The sequence below is a fragment of the Crassostrea angulata genome, chromosome 3 (genome assembly GCF_025612915.1).
Source record: "Crassostrea angulata isolate pt1a10 chromosome 3, ASM2561291v2, whole genome shotgun sequence".
Lineage (NCBI taxonomy): Eukaryota > Metazoa > Mollusca > Bivalvia > Ostreida > Ostreidae > Magallana > Magallana angulata.
In genome coordinates, this window is record NC_069113.1 from 33,254,304 (window position 1) to 33,278,463 (window position 24,160).

Sequence of the window (24,160 nt, forward strand, 5' to 3'; positions counted from 1 at the left end):
GTTATTTGAATTTTGTTTAAATGAAATTAAAATTAATAATAATTTGTGAATAAAAGACAAGACAAAAATCTCAGACAATTCCACTTAAAACTCGTAAGTAAAAGAGATAGAGGGGCTTTTAGTAATATTAGATAGATGAAATGGCATGAATTATTTGTTATAGGTCCTGCAATAACTGCAGACGCAACACATTGACGGTGTCACTACAGTATTGAATTTTATTTAGTATATATATTCTTCAATTCAAAATTGCGCTACTCTAGATACAGATCATCATAATTCAAAACAAACTTTATGGGGAAAATTCTCTTGACATATTTTGAACAACATTTATAACTTGAATGCATCATTATGATCAAAGAAAACATATTATTGGTTATATTTACAATGATTCACAATCGGTTTTCCAAAAAAAAAAATAGGCCAACTCGGTGGATATGAATATAGCTCTAAAGCAAAACAACAACAAAAACTATATACATGTAGATGAAAAAGAAAATGTTCGACTATTCCAGTTTTGTAATAATGAGAGGCATTTCTGAATTTTTAGGACGTAAACAGTCTCATGCCTTGCTGGATGCACCTGTGTTTTTGCTACTATATCGTAAATGCATTGCAGAGAAATTAATTTATGCATGGTGTAACAGATTAATGTATGCATGGTGCCGGTAACGTTTAGGTGGGGGTATCGAATGTACCCATGTGGCAACGCACTTTGAAAAAAATTGCGCACTTTGAATTTTTTTTTCAAAGTGCGTTATGAAGGTACATCACTTTTTTGTCACCAAGACACTTAACGCACTTCGAGAAAATATGCATAAATGACAAATTCTGGAAATGATTGTTTTAATTTGCTGAGAGTATGATGATTTGTTAATTCTATTATAAATCTCAAATTCCGTCTTTGAGAACGGGGGTGAGGTATGGGTTAACAAATGATACAAAAAAAACCAGTTCAATTACCAGTACATCATTTAATTAATTACCGGTAAAGGAAGAAGGTCTCATACCCCTCATCTTTCCTTCCAAAACATATGATATTCAGCAACTTAGTAAATGTATAAGAACAGAAAAAGAAATACACTTTGTTGTACATGTCGATAAGTACCTTGAGTGATGTGGAAAAAAAGAGCTGACCAAACAATAATTTCTCCACTGGTATGTTAAAGAATATGGAAGTGTTTCAACAGAAACACTCATTACAATTTCTAATCAAATAGACAACTGTATCCCTGCATGATAAAAATAGGTTAAATTGACAATCATTACAAATAATTAAAAAGTAAATTAGCTTCATACAAAAAGAAAAGGAAAAGACAGTTGCTAAGCAATGCAGTTAATTTACGTCATATTTGGATAATTCAAATCCCGGAGTTGTTCAATCTGATTAGATCCGCTACACTAGGCCTAGAGCGGACCAAAGGATCTGATTTTAATCAAACTTCGTAAGAAAAAATTCTAATCGAGAAACTTTTTTGTTCAAAGTACGTTAATATCGACGATATTAACGCACTTAGATATATTTTTTTTCAATGCGCATTGAACTCGTCCCAAAACTAATTACTAACGCACTTTGAAAAAATAAATGTGCGTAATTTTTCAAAGTGCGTTGTAAAACCCCCCTTAAATCCGCCCATAGGATCCCACGCAGTTCCTCCGAGTAAAAAAAATCAGAAAGGGGCACTAACGGGTCTGTAAAGAATATCTATTGCTTATGATCCCAACAGTTCATTATTATTATTATTACAGTTTGGCAGATATGAATGGAATTTTTTATGTTTATATCATCGAACAGAATTATCTTTAAAACAGCCTCCCCAGTCAGACTACAATATGCAATTATCCGGAAATATTTCATCCACCTTTCGGTCTTCTTTTTTAGTAATCGCCTATCAAACCACACGTGTCATTGCGTTATTGCGCAAGACTTATAGTGGCAGTGATCTAGATAATTCTGAGCAATTTTATTGAAAGGGTGATTATTCGGACTTAACATTCTACTGAGAAATACAGTTTACATTTTATAGAGAAACGAGAATTATATGTTATTTCATTTTTTAGGTGGAAGCAACTTGCCAGAAAAGTGTTGTCAAAAGTTGGTGAAACGTGAACTTCAATACTGTAGTAGTGTAGATATGAAGCTCATTCCATGTACCGGTATTCTGATATGCTTCGTAAGTAGATGCACTTATTTTTATTTCATGTTTCATTTTTTGGAAGAAGTGTAGGGGTTGGTGGTTGTGGCGAAGGGTTGGTGAAAGATGAAACCACGTTTCTTGCACCACATTTTTTGACATTTTGTTATATCTACCGGTACTAAGACCGCGGAACATTAACTGGCAAATATACAGCGTACGTCAATTTCACTTGTTGCAGTCAAAACATTTGAAATGGGCGGGAACAAATTGACACGGACATAGATCTGAGAAAACATTGTATTGAAACTGTACATGCATGTAGTTGTAGGACATGTATTTTCAATCCTACTCAGCACTTCAAACTTGCTATACATGTTATTTATGTCTCTGGTTAAAGCGATCGAAAACATTATGTTTAGTATCAGCAAATGATTGAAAAAAAAATTATTTCACCAAATAAGTATATAATCCGCAAATATAATACGCAAGGCAATTAAGGCATTGTCCGATGACTTCAGAGAATCAGTCCTCACAAGTCTGAAATCAAGTGGGGCCATAGTTGAAACGGGGTTTATTCACAGAGAACAATCAAAGTTCCCATTTATAAGATTAAAATTATATCCAATAATAGAGTATATAAAATGTTTCATATAAGAAGTCATCGGACAATGCTTGCCCTGCATATAAATAATATCTCCGAATTGGTATCTTTTCACAGTCACTGATTTTTTACTTACTGATGAAATTAAATGTTTTTCAACCGGTTTTCTGATACTAATTAAATGTTTTTCCATCGCTTTAAATTATTTAGCTAGTTAGAAATGCTGAGGTGGATTGAAAATACACTACATACATTTCCTATAACTACAGTTTCCATCCAATGTTTTCTCAGACGTCCGTGTCAATTTGTTCCTGCCCATTTCAATGTTTTGACTGTAACAAGTGAAACTGACGTAAGCTGTATATTTCCAATCTTGCCAGTTAATGTTCCGTGGTTTTATACTCTGTCCTTGACGTAAATACGCAGTTTGTCTTAACCCTTGCTCTGCTGCGCGCACATATATGTGCGCATTACAGAGTGTGCGCTACCATGCGGGGCGCACATATATGTGCGTTTCAATGAAAAACAGACGATCACATTTTGTCTGGATGATTTTTTTTTATATTGCTCTTATTTTCCGGTAAAAGTCTCTGAAATATATAATACTGGTCCATAATTTTAAGATTTATTAAAATAAAATGATTACATACAGGTTTGGTTACATTTTTTTTGCATTTTTCTCCAGTAAGTAATGTGTTGTATCGGCGCCATTTTTAAAAGTGAAAGCGATAGTAGACGCCGACTTTCAGTACCCTGATATGAATCAACCGATAAATTTTATCGCATGTTTATATCCCTCTTGTATTTATTAATGTTCATATCAAGTACACTTATATTTCTTTTTCTTCATTATATAATTTTTACGCATTTATTGATAGTATTTTTCTAATGTTATGTTATATGGAACATTTTGTATACAGTTAAAAATAGATGTAGGTGGATTCCACCTTGTATTATTCTTATAATTTTCAATACTAAAAGAAGAAAGAATCGATAAACACTAGCTTAATTGCCTTTCACGTTTAAAATTTGTATTACCATAACAAAACAATGGTGTAACACCTATGCTTTATTATTTGGAAATTTGGAGGGAAATTTAGTTAATGATATAGGCGTTTAAACAACGCGACAGAAATGGCTGCTGCACACGTGTTTTCGTTGTTGGTGTCTGGTGATCTAATTACGTAAATAGGAGATAATACTATAGCAAGGATAGTAAATATAACATTTGAAAGGTATATATAAACACATCATTCTTTGTATAAACTAGTTTAAAGGAAATAACGCCGCAATCTTAGGAAGCACTTGATCTAACGGCACCGGAAGTTGAGATATGATGCGGCGATCAGCTGTTTTGTATCGTTTGGACTTTCGATGATATATTGGCAAAAATGTCCATTTTTATAAATTAAACAATGAAATCTATTGCTTGTTTTCGTTTTTTCAGTGTTAATACAAACTGAATTGAGTGGAATATTTGTTTGTTTCATGAGAGATATACAATTAAACCCTGTTGAATATATGTAAACAATATGCCCTATAGACGTTATGGCCGACAGAGATAACATAATAGAAGAAATCTTTGCAGATAGCGATAGTGACGGTGAGGACAATTTTGAAGGCTTTGATTTAGAGGATTTAAATACTACAGAATTAGATGATGAATCAATTCATGCCAATTACAATGTTTTGAATAGTGAACTTTGGAATGAAGGTGATAGGACTCCCTTACCGTTAAGTTTTGAGCAGGAACCAGGTTTACAAAAAGAAGTTTCTGATTCTGATTCTCCGATCGAATATTTTGAACTTTTTTTAGATGACTTTGATTACCAAAATATCTCTGATGAAACAAACAAATACGCTGATCAATTTCTTGCAAACAAACAATTAAAGGAAAAATCTCGCTTTAAAAAATGAAGGGATACAACAGCTTCAGAGATGAAGAAGTTCTTTGCCATTGTTATAGCAATGGCCATCATAACACAAATGGATATTTCCGAATACTGGACCGTTAATCCAGTGACATCAACTCCCTTTTTCCCCAGTGTTATGTCCAGGGATAGGTTTTTACTCCTTCTTGCCTTTCTTCATTTAAACGACAATGATAAATATATTCCACGTGGAGTCGAGGGCCATGAACCTCTAAACTGGGCCCCCTATACCATAGAATCCTTACAAAGTTTCGTTCTGTTTACAAACCCAACCAAGCATTGGCCATTGACGAAAGTATGGTTGCCTGGCGAGGCAACTTATCGTTTCGTGTTTATAGTCCAGACAAACCAGTCAAATATGGGTTAAAAGCATATGTTTTGTGTGACTCAGAAAATGCATATTGTTTGAGATTTAAATTATATACTGGTAAAAAATCTGTACAGCCATCAGAAAACGGGGCAACATATGATCTTATAATGGATTTAATGAGAAACTATTTTGAAAAAGGGCATATTCTTTATTGCGACAATTACTACAGTTCACCGCGTCTTTTTATGGATCTGTGGGTCCTCGGGACAGGAGCAACTGGAACTGTACGCAGTTACAGGAAAGGTATCCCAGACAAATTAAAGAAAGCTCAGCTTAGCAACAGAGGGGACACAGCAACAATGTCATATGGACCTTTGAGCTGCTTAAAATATCTAGATGCAAAGGCTGTGTACCTAATAAGCACCACTGACACCTCTGTCAATGTGGAAACTAGAAGACCTGACTTTATGAGAAATCATGAAGCAAAAGTTAGGCCTTCCATGGTTCATGTCTATGATCAAAAAATGGGTGCTGTTGATAGAAGCAACCAAATGGTGGAAAATTATAAACTTGGCATCAAAACTATGAAATGGTGGAAAAAACTTATTTTCCATATTATCAATATTGCAATTGTAAATTCTTATATTTTGTACAAAGAAAATTGCAGTTTCAACAATGCCATGGTTCAGCGCCATTTCCGAAGAAAGCTCGTTGAGCAGCTCATCCAGAGCTCTGGAGGGAGTATTACAACACCACTTGGACGACCTGCCCCCAGAGTTCTGGAGAGACTTACAGGGAGACATTTTTTGGACAAGTTGATGGAAGGAGAAAAACCTCTTCATCGCCAGTGCATTGTTTGTGGACCAGCAGAGAGGGAGATGCTACCCCCATTAAGACCAGGAGAGAAGCGGAAAAGGCGATGTGGCCACATGACCAGCTACAAATGCAGACAGTGTAATGTGTCGCTATGCATTTCTCCTTGCTTTGAGATTTATCATACAAAGCAGGAATTCCTTTTGGCCTACAAGAGAAGTCGATTGAGTTCAAATTCTTCAACAGAAGAGTAATTTCAATTGTATAAACTATACATGTAAGAGGAAAGAGGAGAGTTCTTTTTATTGAAGGTTAATTGAGCTTTTGTTATTGTGGTACATGTCTTTTCCGCTTTTCTCTCTGTGTGAAATAAGTATGATATAAAATAGAAATGCTTTCATGATTAAAATGATTATATAAATACATCAGAGTATTATTTGAATTCAGAATTATTTTGATTCTTGGAATTTAGAGTTTTTAAGAAAATTGCCCTTAGTTAGACTATCCATAAGAAAAATTCATGTTACCTGTCTAAGTTAGTCTAACCAAGGGCAATTTTCTTAAAAGCCCTGAATTCCAAGAACCAAAATAATTCCAAATTCAAATAATACTCTGTTTTACCGTTATACACAATTGCCTTAAATGGTTATTTTAAAAAACAACTGGTATTAAATAACTTTGCTTTTTAAATAGCAATTTCATGTACATGCAGAAATATGTTAGATATATTTTTGTTGGTTTTGAAGGCTCTCAACTTGTCCAAAAAATGTCAACCACTTTTCAAATTTCTGAAAAGTTTAGTGACATGTATGATCATATAAATGCATATTAGCTGAAGAATGCAGTGCTATGCAATGTTATGCCCGATTTATATTTTGTTGTATGAAGTTTTGTTTGAAGCTCAAGCTAACTTAGAGTACAGTGCCTCTGTAAAGTTTTGATGCTATTATTAAAGTAACTATCTTCTCTTTTTCTATCAAATGTACTGATGCATCAACAGATAAGTTGGATGGAAAACTGTGTCAGCGCTCAAGGTTTTCTGACATTATTTTTTGCTCTATGCACAGAATAAAAACCTGACCCGATCATTTTATAACATATTTTTCCTACAATGCAAGTAATTCAAATCATTTCTGAAATTGTATGCCAATAATATTAACATAAATTTCAACAAACTGGAAGCACTGTGCATGAAAAAATGTAATTGATGAAGTAGTCAGCATAAATAACGCATTATAAATGTTTAAAATGTGGTATTGAGTTTTAACTTGCTTTGGTGACCTTGACCTCTTTGTATGTGACCTTGGGAAATATCTTCTTAAGAAACCTAGAAAAAATGCCACCTGTAAAATGATTGGTCTCAACTTTTTACAGTGATATGATAAAAATTCAATTAATGATAAGTGTGAAAATGTTCTTGAAATTGTGTCAAATCACAAGGTGATATTAGTTCATTGAAATGAAAATTTTATGACTATGAATTAATTTTGTATTATTTTGTTATTTTTGTATCATATCTAAATCAATTGTCCTTTGGTTCACTGCCATGAATAAAATTGATGCTAATTTAAAAGGAATTTTAACGTTTTTTCTGCAATTAGTAAATAAAATGGTTACCATGGCAACAATTCTTTATGAAATTCATGCAAACTTTTTCAAAAGTACAAAACAACCATGCTCTACAACTTTGGAAAATTTCATTTATATATCTTTGGAAATAAAGATTTTATGCATTGATGAAGAATTTATGTCATCAAAATGTGATTTTCCCAAAACAATTCAGCACAGGTGCTCTTTAAATTTGATAACAATATAGCAGAGCAAGGGTTAAGATGTCTAAGCAACATATTAGCTTGAAATATTTGATATTCATAAAAACTTCCGGATTCAAACATTTGAATGAAAAATATCTCTTAATTGGCCCCTTTATTGTCAAACTGAACATCATGACTAAAGAAAATAAAAAATCTCGAAGATTTTGATTTGCAAATTTGATTATACTGAATTATTGTGTGAGATAAACTTTATATTTCTGCATGGAAAAAGATGCAGGGTTTTTCAATTGTAAATCTCTGTAAGAGATCCCTGTTAATTTCTTTGGGTAAATAGAAGATGTCATGTCAAAAAGAGAATCATTGAGGTCCCCCTTATATTTATATACACATTGTGCTTCCTTGATGTATGGCATATTTTTTCGAAAAAATCATCGAAAATGAAGAGAATAGTAACCTAGCTTGGATAGAGTATAGAGCTGGAGGTATTAGACATTGGGTGTTGTTTAGGATCCTAGCTATTGTATCTTTTCCTTGGAATTGTCTTTATTTTATTTAAAATCTGGATGCTCTATGATGTTAATCGGATAATTGGTACATGTTTGTGTTTCATGTATTGTAAATATATGTTTGAGTTTAATTGTTTTAAAAGACATTTTTATTAGGCTATCAGTTTAAAGAAAATTAGATAAAAAAATATTATGTATAAAAGTTTGGCACTAAAAATCTGTTTTTCACAGGTTGTTGGTTGTTCCATTGGACTGGTTCCTGGGGTACAAAGCAGTGGAGAGACTAATGGGACAGAGACAAAGGCCCATGTGGTCCAAAGAGGGTCTTTTTATTGTATACCAAAGAAGTGTGAGATCAGTAAGTCAAATCACTTTTCAATGCTCAGAATTTTACAAAATTAATGATATTTTGACATAATTAAAATTCACAGAAAATTTATATTTATATATTTATATTTATAATCAGTCTCAAAAATTCAAACTTATTTTTCAACTTGTAGATCACTATTTCATTCTTTGCAATTCAACCGACTCTGCCAAACCTGGGAAAGATGAGTGTGTTCCGTGTGGGAACAATACCTTTAATTTAGACAGAGTAAACACTGGTAATATTACTATCCCTTATCAATTACCGGAGCACCAGATCTGTACAAAACCTGAATGTGATTGTGGCCCAGAAGGTAAGTGCAACAAAAATCTTTGGTTGAAACCTGAAACCATAAAAAAAGAGTTTAGTTCTTTTATAGATTCCGTAGACTTGGAAAACATTGCAGTGTCTTTAATTTCAAGTGTTTGCAATAAAACAAGTTTTCATGAACATTAAGCAGGTCGGGTACACTACCTTATATGGATAGCATTATTGAACATGTGACAATATATTACGTCAAACAGATTCTCCAATCCAGTAAAAGAGACACAGAGCATGATGGTTTACATTGTGTTTACGATTCAACAAATGCACATGGTTTTTGTCTGTTTTATACACAATATTTTATTGGTTGCCGGAATACTCGTACATCTTGATTTTTACTTTTGAAGGTAACAAAGGAAAGATTATGTACTATTAACTTTGTTCCATGCTCACATAGAACAATACTGTTGTTTTAGTTGATCAATTGTTGCTTCAAAAACTGATCAGTATCAACAAACAGATTTTGATAAATAAAAAAACTGTCTGCATAACTGTTTATTGGTGCACTAGAAATAAATACAGGTAACTGTACATTTTAAACATGCATAAATAGCCACTGCAGTAAAAGAAATATACAAATGCAGGAGTGCAAGTTATGTAGCATATAGTACGCATTTTGTACGTTAATTAAGCATCTGATGAGTGTCCCTGCATGAAGAAAATATGAATCCACATTCTACTAATGTTGTCCAAAAAATCTGGGGTATTACATGAAAAAATGGTACTCACTGCTTCTAATTCAATAGGACATACCTCTCTTTTGAACATTTACAATGGGATATATAAAGAAGTTGGCCTCATAAGGCCCCATATGCAGTATTTTTTAAATATGAGCATAGAATTGAAAGACATAATTGTCCATATTTATTTCATAAACTAGCTCTGAAAAATCATTCAAAATGAGTTTCCAATAGGACAGTTCAAAATGGTATATTTTTCAATACACTTTGTATATACTGAAACTTGTAGTAGCTGGCCCACAATGCCTTGCAACTCATTCATCTGATTGGTTTGTCGATAAAAGGAAACAGATGGCTAATTTAGTATGCAAATTTATGCCGACATCACAAAATCTAGTGGTCTTGACCTGTTAAGCCACTGCGAATAAATTGCATTATTATTGTATAATTATTTTTTCTCAAGCATCGAAGTTGTTAAGACAGTTACTTATCATTATTCCCATGCTAAAAATCTATGGCTTACAAATTCTATTGTACTAGTTTTTGACTGATGAACCTTATTTCAGAACACATTCTTACATACAATTGATTTCAAAAGATTCCTTGACATTTTACTACTGATATCATCACTTCACTTGCCTCTTATATTTTTTAAAACTCCATCACCAACGCCTTTAAAGTGAAGTGGAACAGTTTGTTTGTATGTAAAAATTTTAACTCTTGATATTGGTACAAATTTAACGTACTTCAATTTTTGAGGTTTGTAAGCCTGTTGAAGAAAAAGTTTTCGGCAAATAAAGTACCTATATCAATTGTTAATTGACTGAAGAATTTATTTGTACCAATTATTTCCACAGAATTTGTGTGAAAATAAGGTTATTCAGTCCAAAACTAGCAGTATTTTTTGTGTACCATAAATTGCAGTTTTTTTTACCATGAGTGGCACTGTAGCTCCCAGGTCGTCCATTGGAATTTTTTCAGACCGGGGGCTACAGACCTGCAGGTAATCAAAATTGATGCTTTGCCTCTCGTTTTATCCAATGATCCACCCCTGGCATTAAGACGTGATCAGACCCTTCGGATCAAGTTACTATTATAATAATTTATATTTATATGGTATAAATTTTCTCTGTTCATATAAAATATTTTTTTAAAAATCATGATAATTTTTGATTAAAAAAGAAATTGATTAATCTGGGAAATCTGTGGAATTAAAACCATGCATTGTCAATGGGACGTACCATCACAACAAATCATGAAATTTGGACATAAAAAAATGTATAATTTGTGAGTTAGGAACAGAAAAGAAGTGTAATTCATTTCTTTTGCTTTAGGTAGTTAAAAGATACCATTTGTATCATTCTTTAAATAGAGTATTTTAAAATTTTGTCACTTTGTAACAGTAAATCTCACAAATTTGTGATTTTTTTTTTTAGGTTTCATTGTGAATGGACATAGATGCAGTATCGCCGGAGCACAGAAGATCTGTATTTGTAATGCAAATAAAGGTTACTGTGGTCATGACTATCGAAAGTGTGTTAAATGGAATGGGGCAGAATCTGATATCCCAGTAGATTGGGGATTGACACCAAATTGTAAGTTTTCTAGAAAATAGAATATATTTAATATTAGTGAAGTTAGAATATATTTAATATAAGTGAAGTGAGTAACTGGTAATTTGGAATTTATGTTAGGAAATACATATGGAATCATTCTTTGAGTATTATGAGGTGATAATTTTGGTCTGGAAGTGGTCAAATCCAATAAAATTGATCATGCTCTGACCGAAATTATCATCTCATATAATTCAAGGAATGATTCCTTATTACTTATAATTATGTATAATTTTCAGCAGTTGTACGATAAAATATAATATTGACATATTTATGTGATTTTAATTTCTTTTAATTATGCAAACCTCACTTGCACTGGAACAATATGTTAATCAAATTTTTTGGACTGTTAATTACAAAATGGATTCAAAGTGTTTTAACAGACAAAGACACTGAAAAATTTGAATACTTGTTGTTAGATCTTCAACATGTTTAGAATATGGTATAGAAGCAGTTTTATAAGTGTAAATTCAATTAGGATAATTTCAGAACTTACCGTATTTTCCCGACGAATCGTCGATAGCCAAAATTTTAACAAAATCCTACGATACGTCGATTCAGACGACATGTCGATCTTATCACTTCTAAATGGCGTATAAAACTGCAGTAACATTATCAGTGTATGATGCCACGATGTCCCCGATATTGCTACCAAGTATTATTAATGATTAACATTTAAACAATTATACCTAATAAAGCAATATGCAATAAAGACTCTAAAATCTATCTTAAAATGCAAAATTGACACCTTCTGACAGGCCCGTCTATGGTACTCGGGTGACCGCCAAGGCCTGTAGGCCTCTTGTTTGTTACATATGAGCAATTTTATATGTGTCATGAACAATATGAAATTTGCTGAAATAGACATGGAACACACATTGTGTTTTTGAGAACAGGCTTTTGCACAAAAAATATAATGTATTTTAATCAAAACTAAAGTGTTTCTGTATCCATTCAGCAAAGACGACCAGTTGTTGACATTGAAGTTTTTTCTTCAGGTCTTTTTTATAGTGTAGAAAAGCATAGAAGGTTGAAGACAAATAATACTGAATTACTGCTCAATAATCTACACAAAAAACTTTTCTTCTTTCGGTAAGCTTTAAACATACATGGAAAAGGAATCTGTATATGGTGTAAGAAAAGTGCTTACTTGGTTTAGCGGGGCTTTCAGTGGTGGTGCAGCAGACATGGACAGTGTGTGCTGTTGGTTTTGGGAGACCTTGGGTAAACTTTCCTAGACATGTATGACAATTGTATGGAAGTGTCACAGTCTGTCTGCATGTTGAATTGGATTGCTGCATGTAATGACCTTTAAAATTACAAGTATTACGTAGAAATTTTTCCTCCGACATTATCTGATATATAAAAATTAATGCATGTATTCTAAACATATCATAGTCTTTTCAAACTCCTTTAACAATGCCAATTCAATGCATCTTATGTTGTTAGTGTTGTACATATTCTTCTTGATTTCATGGCCCTATTTTCTGCCAAATATCATTCACGCCAAATATAATATTTTTACATTATAATTGACAAAACTCTTATCTTTTAAAAACATAAGATCCTTTGAACTGCTCACAAAGATCTTGCATGTGTGTGCATGTGCATTGTATAGATTGACTAGATCCCAAAGATAGAAATTTCTGCCCTGGCATAAGAATGAATGCTTCATGCTGTTTTCAAACAACATGTATTGATATGATATTTGAAATAGATACAACATTGCTAAACTGAGATTGCTATATGCCATTTTTTTAAGATTAACCAAAGTGCTGATGATATAAAAACACCTCAGTACGCTTTTATATTTTGAATTTATATATATTAAGTGATAATTAAATATTTAATATTAATTTGCGAGTTGTTAGATATTGATTATTGTTCTTGGATGATATTTTAGAAATACTTGTATGATTTTATGCCACATATTTCTTTAATTTTAGGCAGCATCCAGAAGTGTGAGAAGGGGTACTCTAAACCTTACGTAGGATATGGTGCATGTAAAAAATAGTAAGTCATATGAAAATAAATAGTTTTTACTTGATCACTTTTTAGCTTAATAAGACAAAGTCAAAAGGGGGGAGGGGACTAATGTTACACAGAGTTTGACACTAACGGTAGCCCGCTAGCCCGGGACAACTGTAACTTGTGGTCGGGCTACCAAACAAGTTATAAAGGTTGTCCTGTGGGGCTACTGAAATTTTAAATACCATACTACTGTGGAATCATTAAATTTCGTGGGGGCCAATTTTCGTGGATTTTGTTAAATTTTACAAGTTCGTGGGGACGTAATTTCGTGTATTCTGTTAAACCTACCAAGGAAATATGACTTTATTACAATAATTTATTAATTCAGGGAGGATGTTAATTCGTGGATGAGAGGTACCCACGAATTCCACGAAAATTGAGCCACCACGAAATCTAATGATTCCACAGTATCAGTCAAAGCAATGTTTAAATATTTTTAAAAATGTAATATACAAATTCCAAATATTCGCTACAAAGATTTTGAATCATCGGTGCGAGATAACTCGGTCTCTCTACTATGTTTTTGTTCGACCTTGTTTTGGTCCAACTTATCAAAAATCTGGATTATCAAAGTGTTTGAAACGTCAGTAAATTAACAAGCGGTGCACCGATGTAGACAATTGATCTAGGAAAAATATGGCATTGCCTATTGGATCAAGAATATCACCGATGGTTCTACCGCTGTTAACATAACCAGGTGTCAATTTTCTTTAAAGATTTGGCATTATTATGAGTTATAAGTCTTGAGTTAAATCTCTTTATTCGGGAACAACAAATGGAACAGATGAAATCTTGGTAACAGTACTTTTTTTTAAATTAAAAAATTGACAGATAAATATAGGCCTACTTGCCTAAATAAATTTTGTTTCTTCTGTTAAGGTGAAAAAATCATTTTACTTCTTATTGATAAAGTTACAATTTTGCTAAAAAATACAGCCAAAATGCAGCATTTGGCATATTTATTTCCAAAATTTCCCGGGGGTGGCTTCCTGTGCCCCGCCCCCCGCCAGGAGGGGGAAATCCCCTCCCGCACCTACCCCTTTCGTTCGGCCAGCAGACTTTGGCTGCTGGGCTACAAATTCACGGACAGGGATAGTAAGAATTATAATTTGGTAGCCCTGCAGGCAACCATAGATTTTAAGATAGTGTCTACCCCTGTTACACCCTTGGCGTTGGCTTCCAGACCTGGTTCAATTTTTTGGAGCAGGTCCTATATCTGTTTTATTATTGGTCCTATTTTCACTGACTTGGATGCTGAATTTGACCCATAAATTAATTTCCAATGATTGAACAGGTGCCCTTTGATGGCCATATCTAAGTTATTATGGTCATAACTATCTTCACCAAACTTGCATGGATGGTGCATCTTATGATACATGAACTATAGACAGGCTTGATTATGCTGAATCTTAGCCATAGGTTCCATATGCTGGAGGAGGTTAAGGTTTTTGGAGCAGGTGCCCTTTGATGGTCATTCTGAAATATTATTCTATCTTTGCTTAGATTGTGCATCTTATGATACATATATACAACTGATAGGCTTGAATGCTGAATCTGTGGTTTGATGGCTTATTATTTTATTATATCAGATTAAAGTTCCTCAGGCTTTTCTTAGTACTTTGTAAAAATTGTTTGCATAATGGCCATCGGACATATTTTTTTTTTCATATGCATACAGACACTGCGTACGAGATTTTTACTTAAATTAACTAGGTTAAAGAATCACAATAAAATCTGAACAAATATATATATTTTATTGCTAGTGTCAAAAGTTGACCATTCTTTATTTGGTTTTCTATTACTTTCTACACTTTGTGTCCCTAGTACCAACAACTCGACCACTACTCAGCCAACAACACCCTCCACATCCGGAGCCCCTGCCACAGACGTCCAGAATAATTTGACTGAAGTCGTCACCAGAAACACCACACCTCCAAGCGTTAACGAAGGTATCTTACATGTTAGATATCCCATGAAGTTTAATCATTGTAGCTCAACTTATCATAGGAACTGTTAGAATAATTATCTTGAATCTTACATGTTTTCTTTTTTTTAGACAAGAATGGTGGTTTGGATCTGAACATTCTTATTATAGCTGTAGCATCATTGTGAGTATAGAATTAACAATTTTGATCTTGCATTAATCTTCAATCTTCTTTTTTTAGGTCACCTAGGTTACTCAGGTGACCTATTGGAATTGATTTTCATCCGTCGTCGTGCATACCAACATCAGGGAACAATTTTACATTTTTCTCTTCTCTTTAAAAACTGCAAAGCCAATTGTTACCATTCTTGGGGTGAAGCATCTCGATACTAAGAGGAATCTAAATTCATGGCTCTACCACCCCTGGGACCTCATAGGTGTGGGCCAAATATCCAAAAATAATCCCAATTTTCATGTGGGGAAAACTAAATGCATAGTTAATGTCCATTTAAACAATGAGATATGCTTTCTTTGGTGATTCATGCAAGGTATGAAGGTGATGACATTGCAGAAAAAATTTATATAACCTGCTTTTGCAGGTTATATACATTTTTTAAAATGTATATAATGTAACAGAATACAGTTAATACATTTATTTAACATATTTATACAGCATTTTATTTTATTAGTACAGTAAAACTCGTTTAGTACGAACGCGAAAATAACCATTTCTCGACTATAGTTTTTTGAGTTCCTGGTAAAAATTTTAACAAATCTTTGCAAAATTTTATGGTTCTAACGAATTGAATTCGGATATAACGAATTTACGGATATAGCAAACTGATTTTGAGTCAAGTAGAGATGAATAATAACAAAATTTAACACTTTTATAACGAATTTCTTTATAGTTAAATAAGTTTGCACTACCATTTAACATTTAAGCAATCAATGCTTATATTTATTTTTTCATACTGATGTCTATATATTTGTATAAAATATTGTGTATCACCGATAAAAAGCCATTATTTGTGCTCTTAGTTAGGGATATGAAACATAAAACAGCCATATTAACATGTTATTTATTTAGCTTCCATGAAAAAAAAATGTAGTGCCAGAAACTTTGTGGAGAAAATCTTTTTTATTAAGGAGTATTTAATTTTATATACATGTAATAATGATTGTTTTTTAAAAGTACATAGTATGTACAGTGATGATTCTTTTCTGATATTAAGCGGAATTCTGCTAATTTGAATCAAAGAATCTGATATTTATAAGTACTCTCCGATATTCCAGCTTTTGTTTTTTTCCGATCATTTCTGTTTTTGTCGGTTTTGAAAAAAATTAAGTTCTTTTGTCCGTGATCTTGTCTGCATCAGCCAGACGTTTGCTTTTATATCCTAGTAAGGTAAATGCAAAGTCAGGGTGATAGAGAATTCCTTGTCAACATGATGTCAAACTTGTAGACAAAAGTGTTAATAATGCCTAAAAAAGGCATTAGCTATCACGACAAGTTAAGGAGGAAAAAATATCAAACAATATTCAGAATACCATTGAACCTGGAATAGCTAGATGTATTCTGTGCCATTAACTATGGAAATAGAGGATGGAAGGCCATTGAACAGCATTTGCTCTAAAAGTTGCATTCTGTAAATAATAAAAAATAAAGTTGTAAACTTCCATTTCTGTCACTTATTTAAGGCTATTTTTAGTTTACTAATGCTTAAATTTTGTCAGCGGCAGGGGGCTTCCCCCCCCCCCCCAGCAGGGGCTTTGCCCCTGCACCCCATGAGAGTCCTCAAGGCGGCCCTCTCAACCCCCAGCCTATTTCAATTATTTTAAAAGATTTACAGAATCATCTCGTATGTATATAGTGAATTCTCTATAGTTATTATTATGAATTCGCTATACAGATATAACGAATTACGGATATAACAAAGAATCAAAATCCATTGGTCCCTTGGACTTCTCTATAACTGAGTTTTACTGTACAAATGATCTGCTGCTCCCAAACTGATCGCTACCTTCATAACCCGCATGAATCAGCAAAGAAAGCATTTCATTTGTTATATTTAGATCTTTCTTTTAACAAATTAATGAATTGATCGTGAAAAGTAAGTAAAATTCACTAAATTACTATAAATGTTCATCAATACGTTAATTAGCTTAAAGAAACAGCCAAATGTCTCCTATCGGAATTCGAGTCTGACATCATCGTGATTATTTCATGCAATCCATGATTTATCTTAGGTTGCTGTAGGTTTCAACAAACTATTAATAAACGTGGCGTGTAAGTATCAGTCATGTCAGTTTCAGTCTTTGTAGGTTTCAACCAATACATAAATGGGGAGGGTGTAGATTTCAGTCTGGCTGTTTCTATAGAGCTATGAATTAACTGTAAGTTTCCATAAACAGAAGGAATCATCCTCTATGGAAGTAAATATATTACTGTAAACAAACTTTTACAAATCGCTACAACTTTATTTCACAATTTACTTTGCTGGTTTGCAACAATAAATGTTCGCGTGACCATACAACAATGACTGGTTCGTGGCGAGAAATATTCCCGATGACATGAAAACATGAACAAAAGTTGGTTTAATGTACATGTATATCACATCCCCTCTATAAACAGTCCCCCTCCTTTTACCTTGCTGTCTGGGGAGGTTTGTTGAGGAAAACACGTGCACTATGACTAGAATGTGCATTTTATGATACTGATATGCACTTGAAATGCTGGAATGCTGAATCTGAGCCATAAGTTTCAGATGGTAGAGGAGGTGAAAATTTTTAGAGCAAGTAGGAGATGGGGTGGTCATTACCATATTTTTGATTACTTTTACTCCAGAATGAGGCTAAATTTTAAAAATGCTTATGTGAGATTCCTTGACAGGTCTTTGTATGAGCTATGTGTACTCAGGTGACCTTTAAGGCCTTTGGAAGGGAATGTCCCTTTTCCTTTCTTCAAATTTTAATAAAAGGAATAAAATAACTATACCATTTAAACATATATAAAAAGAGTTTCCATTTAATTGTGTGGACTTTATGTACAAAAGTCAAGGTAGAGAAATCTCAAAATCAATTTTTTTTTCAGGGCATCCCTGGCAGTGATTATACTTGGTGTATGGTTGGGCATTAAACTTTGCTGCAGGAATAAGTTTGGTAAGAATGTCTTAACAATACAATAATGGCTAGATCAATTTGATGACATCTGGAGAATATATATGTAATACTTGTACTCTGAAACTTGTGTCTCAGCCAATCTTAGGTTTAAGTTTTAGAAGAAAAAATTCCTGGTCACTCTATGCATCATATGCATGTTATAATGTGTTATTTTGTGTATATTGTTCAATATGAACTGAAATATCTACTTGTTTATTGGAAATGTTGTTGCCAACAAATAAACATAACTGTCAAGGAAAGAGGGTGACATTACAGTTACTCAAATAATGACAACCACTGCACTGATAGGAAATATGTCCTGTGAAAACTAAATAAAATGGTGAAATCCATGCAGGCACACATTTTTTAGAATGATTCATCAATGTATAATGTACGCTTTGCTGCTTCAAGCTGTTAATTATGATTGCTCAAATGAAAACATATTATTCTGTAGATTGTAAGGTAACTGCATGGACTTAAAAAAAAATGGAGTACTTATTTTTTACCAGAGATAAACTGTCTAAATTGCGGTAGACCAATTTTCACATTCAAGAGACTTTTTAGGAGTAGTTCACGTTAAAAAATATTGTGTTACGAGGTTCTTGCAAACCTCAAGAAAAATTTCTCGCACACTAGTAAAATTTGGTTTACAATATATATATATTCTAGTAACAACTGAGGAGTGATGAAAAATCTTCTTATCTTTTTAAAAATTTATTTCATCTTTAAGTATTATGACTCTATCAATGAAACAAAGCATTATTCAAAGATTATTTTATTTTAAACAGGCCAATTTATACAAAGATTGAAGAACACAGTCCCGAATAATGGTGAGGAAGGTGTAAAAATATTCTTGTAGTTTGCTGATAAACTGACTTACTTTAAATTGTCACTCTTTCAAGAACACCAATATAGAATTTCATCTCTTGATGGGTTGTTGTTGGTATCAGATTGCTCTAATGAATGAATGAATAAATAAAGGGATTTAAACCTTTATAATCTGGTTGAAAACCATCGCAAATTTTGAGGTGCAAGACATTAACTTGGCCATTTTCAACTTGCCTCACTTATTTACCTGGCATAAAAAAACTGAAAAATACATGCATGAGTGTCTTGAATTCTGTTTAGAATTTTGGAGAATTCTGGTATTGGAGATCTGCACTGTTTATGATGTTACAATTATCTTTTGTGAATATCTGATGATGTATTTGTGTGTATTTTTTTAATTCTCAAGAGTTAGTATTATTTTGCAAAATAACATTACAATTTTCTTTGTGATATTTTTTGAAGAATTTTAAAAGAATTTTTAGCAGGGCGATGTTAATGAAACTGTACTTTCTTCTTAGGGTCATAAAACTTTACAGTTTTTCCACTTTACTAATCTCAAGCAACTTTTCAATGATGTCAATTATGTGTTTTATTTAAGGATCTCTTTTGCAGGTGTGAACGATCAGCTCAATGAAATACCAGAGGAACAGAATGTCAATGTTGCCTCAGAGGCCACCAGTATGGTCTAGTTGGGACAGTTTGCAGCAAGGAAATAAGGTACTCCAAGAAAAGAGCTTAACGGTACTCTGAAAGAGCTACATGTAGGTTAATACTGTGCAATCATTATAATTAGTGGTGGCTCAATTTTCGTGGTGTTCGTGGGTAGCCCTTGCCCATGAATTTACTTCCTTAACGAAAACTACTTATAAAAGATTTCGTTTACCTTCTGAAACTAAAACCTTAAGCATCCATGAAAAAACATCCCCACAAATAAACAAAAATCCACAAAAATTGGCCCCCATGAAATCAAATGATTCCAAAGTAACACTTGCTTTGTAATCGGATAATATATTTAATTTTGTTCTGTTAAGTCTATTAACTATTCAAGTTTTAATAAAAAATGTAGGTTGACAAATTGTAGATTTTTTGGAATCTAGGCGTACAAGGACTGTAAAACTTTAATTGATGATTATATTTTTAAAATCTTGGAATTGGATAATAAGAGTTTTCTTGAAATGCAGTTGGTTTTTACGCTAGAGTATGTGTCTGAATGTATGGCAACACACTGTTATTGACACCAAATTAGTTACAGTTGTTAATTAATTGTTGTTTCTTGGTCATCATTTTTTAAAAATAGGTGTATTTAACCCTGTTTAATATATACTCCTTTTTTAAATTAAAATGGAGACAAGACCCTACAAAGAGAGTACTAAATATGTTTTTTCCCATATTTCTTAAAAGGGGAAAATATGCTTATTAGATCCAAAGATATGAAAGATTAGGTATATTTTATTTCTGTTTTGGATACACAAAACTACAGATTGACTCCTCTTAAAAATGTGATATCTAGGACATATGAAGACAAAACGTAGGATATTCAGTGCTATGACAAAGTATTCACAGTTTTCAAATGGCAGACATATAAAACATCGTGCTTTGTTAATGCAAACAATAATTTGTTTAAATAACTGAATTACCTTTATTAATACTTTGTGTGGTGGCCTTAATTTAGACTTGATTACCTACCGCTAATAGTTGATGGGGAATAGATTTGATATAGTTTTCATCAAAGGAATTTCAGATGTGTAAAGTCGTGTGGAACAGTTCTTTGGAAGTCTTGATATTTAAAGCTCGTTATTGCATTAGGAATATTATTTTGTTGTTTGTATTGAGTAAAACATGCTCTGTGGACGAGCTTGTGGTTGTCTGAAAAATGATGGGTTTTGTTGAGGAAGCATTGGACAATGAAGTTTTTATTCTTAAATGGAAATGTATTTGACTGCATTATTTTTCCCATTAACCATGCATAGTGGTAGGAGATGCATTCTTACACCAAAACCAAAAGTGAAAGCCTTCTCTGCCTGGGGGGGGGGCATGCACTTCAGCAAGTAGCTAGGACTCTTTAGATGTTTGATACACGTACACTCAATGAATCTTTCCTAAAACTACCTAACTTTCATCAGGAAATATGACAGAGTTGCAATAATTATTCACTGTAATTTTCTTCTCTCTTAACATCAGGCAACACACATTTTCCTGTTGATCGCAGAAACGACCATTTTTCCCCACTGAACAACATGTCGATCATGCAAAAATCTTAGGACTGTCCATGGGTGAACAGAGTTATTAGCATCTCTGCTTTCATTAAGTTTACTAGAAATGTCCTTTCAAACCCTTCTTCAACTAGTTTTTGTAAGTCTTATTATCCCAGTTATGATCATGTTTTGACAGCTTTCAAAGAATTTGAGGTCTTTTCTTTTTGACGTTTTCATCTCACTACCGGGGTAGTTGACAAATATTTTTTCAAAATAAATCTGTCAACTCAGCATATAATTAGAATTATTCCCCATTCCACCATTCTGTATGTAAAAATTCACAAATATTTTTGTCATAGCGCTGTACATGTACCGGTAGCTATTTTTCTAAAATATGATGGTTCTATGAGCTTTGGCTCTTTATAATGTGTAATCATAGTCATCATAACTGCATTAAAAATTCATGCATGAAATTTTCATAGATTTTTCCAACAGGACCATCTTCATGAAAATAGCAAATAATTTGCTCTTCAATGTATGCATCTATTTGTACTTGCTAAATTGAAATACTTCAATTCTACATCGAAGAATATAATATAACTTGCACTTCAAAGGGATCAAATTTTGTTCAAACTCGATCTATAGCCTTCTGCTATTAATTAAAGAAAATATTGAAAATTAAAATTGTTTCATGTTGATGATTCCTGAAAACTTTATGTCTTGCTGGCTCAATATCTTAAATGTACTCTTATTATTACATTATGTGTGTATATTTCATAAAGTGCAGTTTGTATAATTTTTCTTTTGTAGGATTCTTAAGTTTGAGACATGTGAAAAAAGAGGGGACTGGAGGAAGAAAACCAAAAACAATAAATAAAAATAATATGGACTGGAGAAGAAAACCAAAAACAATTAAAAAAAAAAAAAAAAGTTTTTTAATTATATACAGTCAAACTTCGTTATCTCGAACTAGATGGGACTGTTTGAAAACTTCGAGATATACGAGTATTCGAGAATACTAAAAAATAAGTGGCTGAAACTTGTATTCGAGATATCGGTGTTCAAGATATCGAAGTTCAACTGTGTATACACACACACATATCATGCTTGTAGTGGGATCAAAATAATGAATTAATGGAGACCTGGTTTAAAATATACATGTATATTTACCAATATACTGGCTATTGTTTGTGCATGTATTATGAAATTTTGTTTCCTTAAAATTTGATCCCAACAAACTTAAGAGGGCTTGATGGTTGGCAATCAATTACGTTACTTACCTTAGATTTTCAAATGGAATATTTTTTTTGTCATACATTATTTTTAAGTAAGAAAAAGTCCAAATATTTAAGCTTTAGAATTTGAACATTTTCCTTTATCTTTCTTCAGAGATCTTCATCTGGATGAGATTAATATTATACATAAATGGCCTTGGACCATCCAGCCCCCTTAATTGTAAATTCTGTTGTTTCTCCTTGAGATGGCGACCTTTTAATTAAGTATCTTAATTATCAGAAACACAGAGGTGCTGATTATTTTCTGGTCTGTGTTTAAATAGTCATTTGCTCTGGTCAGTTTATGATGATTATTAAATAAACGTATATGTATATATAAATATTGAACAAAAAAAGCTAGTTTGACAGTTTTTTGACAGGTTATTTTGCTTACTCAGCAATAAACATGCATATTATTTAGGAAGGTTATGTAACTTAGGTTCAGTAAATTTTTGTAGAAAAGTGTTGAAATTGTACATTTGAATGCTACTGGTACATGGGAAGTTTTTTTTAATTGTTACAGTTCAAACTTTTAAAAGTTATATTTTAAACATTGTTGAATACATGTACAAATGTATTATTTACCTAGCAAAATCAGACATGGAATGAATTTTTTTATAGTAATATTCTTGGTGGTCAATAAATTGTTGAAAAGCTATGCAAAACAGGTTTAAATCTCTGTATGGGTCCCGGTGAGTTGCATGTTTGTTGATAGCTTTAAAAAGCAGTATTTAGAACTTAGTCCCAAAGTTAAGTTATTTGAAAGTATTTACAATGGTACATTTAATGTTCATTATGTTACAATACAGAATTCCAAAGTTGATTTTTGTGAGGAGTTTTTTTTTTTTTTCATAATTATACATGCAGACATTTATACATATATATTTATTTATATACATGTGATTGAGAATTCAATGCTCATAACAATCATTCCTTTTAGGTGCAATTTTACATGTATGAGGGCAAAGCAAATTATTTTAGGTGCGTCTTCCTTAAATCATGATGCCATTTCTTGTCCAAATGATATATTTGAATACCATTAGTCACAAGACCATGCAATATACATGTAGCAATCGATGCAAGTTAAAAAATCACTCTATGTATATTTTTGTTGAGGTTTAATTATTAAAAGAATGGATATCAAATTATTGAAATGCAAGTGGTAATTAATTTTCAAAATTGCAACCTTGTGCCATTTTTTAAAAATTTTCTGTACAAATTTTTTGGAAAAGAAGAATATTTTTAAAAATGTTCACTCCTATTGTATAAAAAATTATGTTTGTTGATAGATCTGTTTGTGTAGATTTGTTGAAAGTATGTGCCATAAAAATGAGTTTCTCATGGTGCTCAAATTTTTATCTATTTATTGATGGAGTGTACTGTGAATACATCGGAACCATTCATTGTTTTTTTAAACATGTATGTTAATTGTTATTAAGCTGTATGTCTTTCAATTGGTAATGATCTTGATGGTTTTAGTCCCAGAAAGCTAGCTGCCAGGTACTGTTTAAATACCGGTGAATGTTACTGTACATGTTAAGTCAAATAATTAAACTATATATACCAGCTAATATGTCTCATACTGAACAATACTGAATATCATATTGTTAAGATTTACATTTTGCATATCTTAGATAGACTTCAGTATTATTATTAGGTACTTTTTCAATACTGTATTAAGATAAAAGTTT

The 24,160-nt window shown here is 32.5% G+C and overlaps 2 protein-coding genes across 2 annotated transcripts in view; both read left to right on the top strand.

Annotated features, from left to right (window-relative positions):
- The window catches only part of LOC128175648 (uncharacterized), a 90,727-nt gene that overhangs the window by 26,834 nt on the left and 39,733 nt on the right, over positions 1–24,160 (top strand). The window lies entirely within an intron of this gene.
- Positions 1,923–22,204, top strand: LOC128175646 (uncharacterized). The gene is made up of 12 exons (XM_052841438.1): positions 1,923–1,975; positions 2,062–2,174; positions 8,306–8,432; positions 8,575–8,754; positions 10,882–11,040; positions 13,005–13,071; positions 14,914–15,038; positions 15,146–15,197; positions 18,105–18,172; positions 18,961–19,002; positions 19,613–19,717; positions 22,006–22,204. The coding sequence occupies exons 2-11, from the start codon at positions 2,136–2,138 to the stop codon at positions 19,687–19,689; spliced, it is 936 nt and encodes a 311-aa protein (XP_052697398.1). The 5' UTR covers positions 1,923–1,975; positions 2,062–2,135; the 3' UTR covers positions 19,690–19,717; positions 22,006–22,204.

Bases quoted from the DNA above. Each gene is read 5' to 3' on its own strand.
- LOC128175646 (XM_052841438.1), top strand. From the start codon at position 2,136: ATGAAGCTCATTCCATGTACCGGTATTCTGATATGCTTC. The intron at 8,433-8,574 runs GTAAGTCAAATC...TTCAACTTGTAG, and splicing joins ACCAAAGAAGTGTGAGATCA to ATCACTATTTCATTCTTTGC. The intron at 13,072-14,913 runs GTAAGTCATATG...TTGTGTCCCTAG, and splicing joins TATGGTGCATGTAAAAAATA to TACCAACAACTCGACCACTA.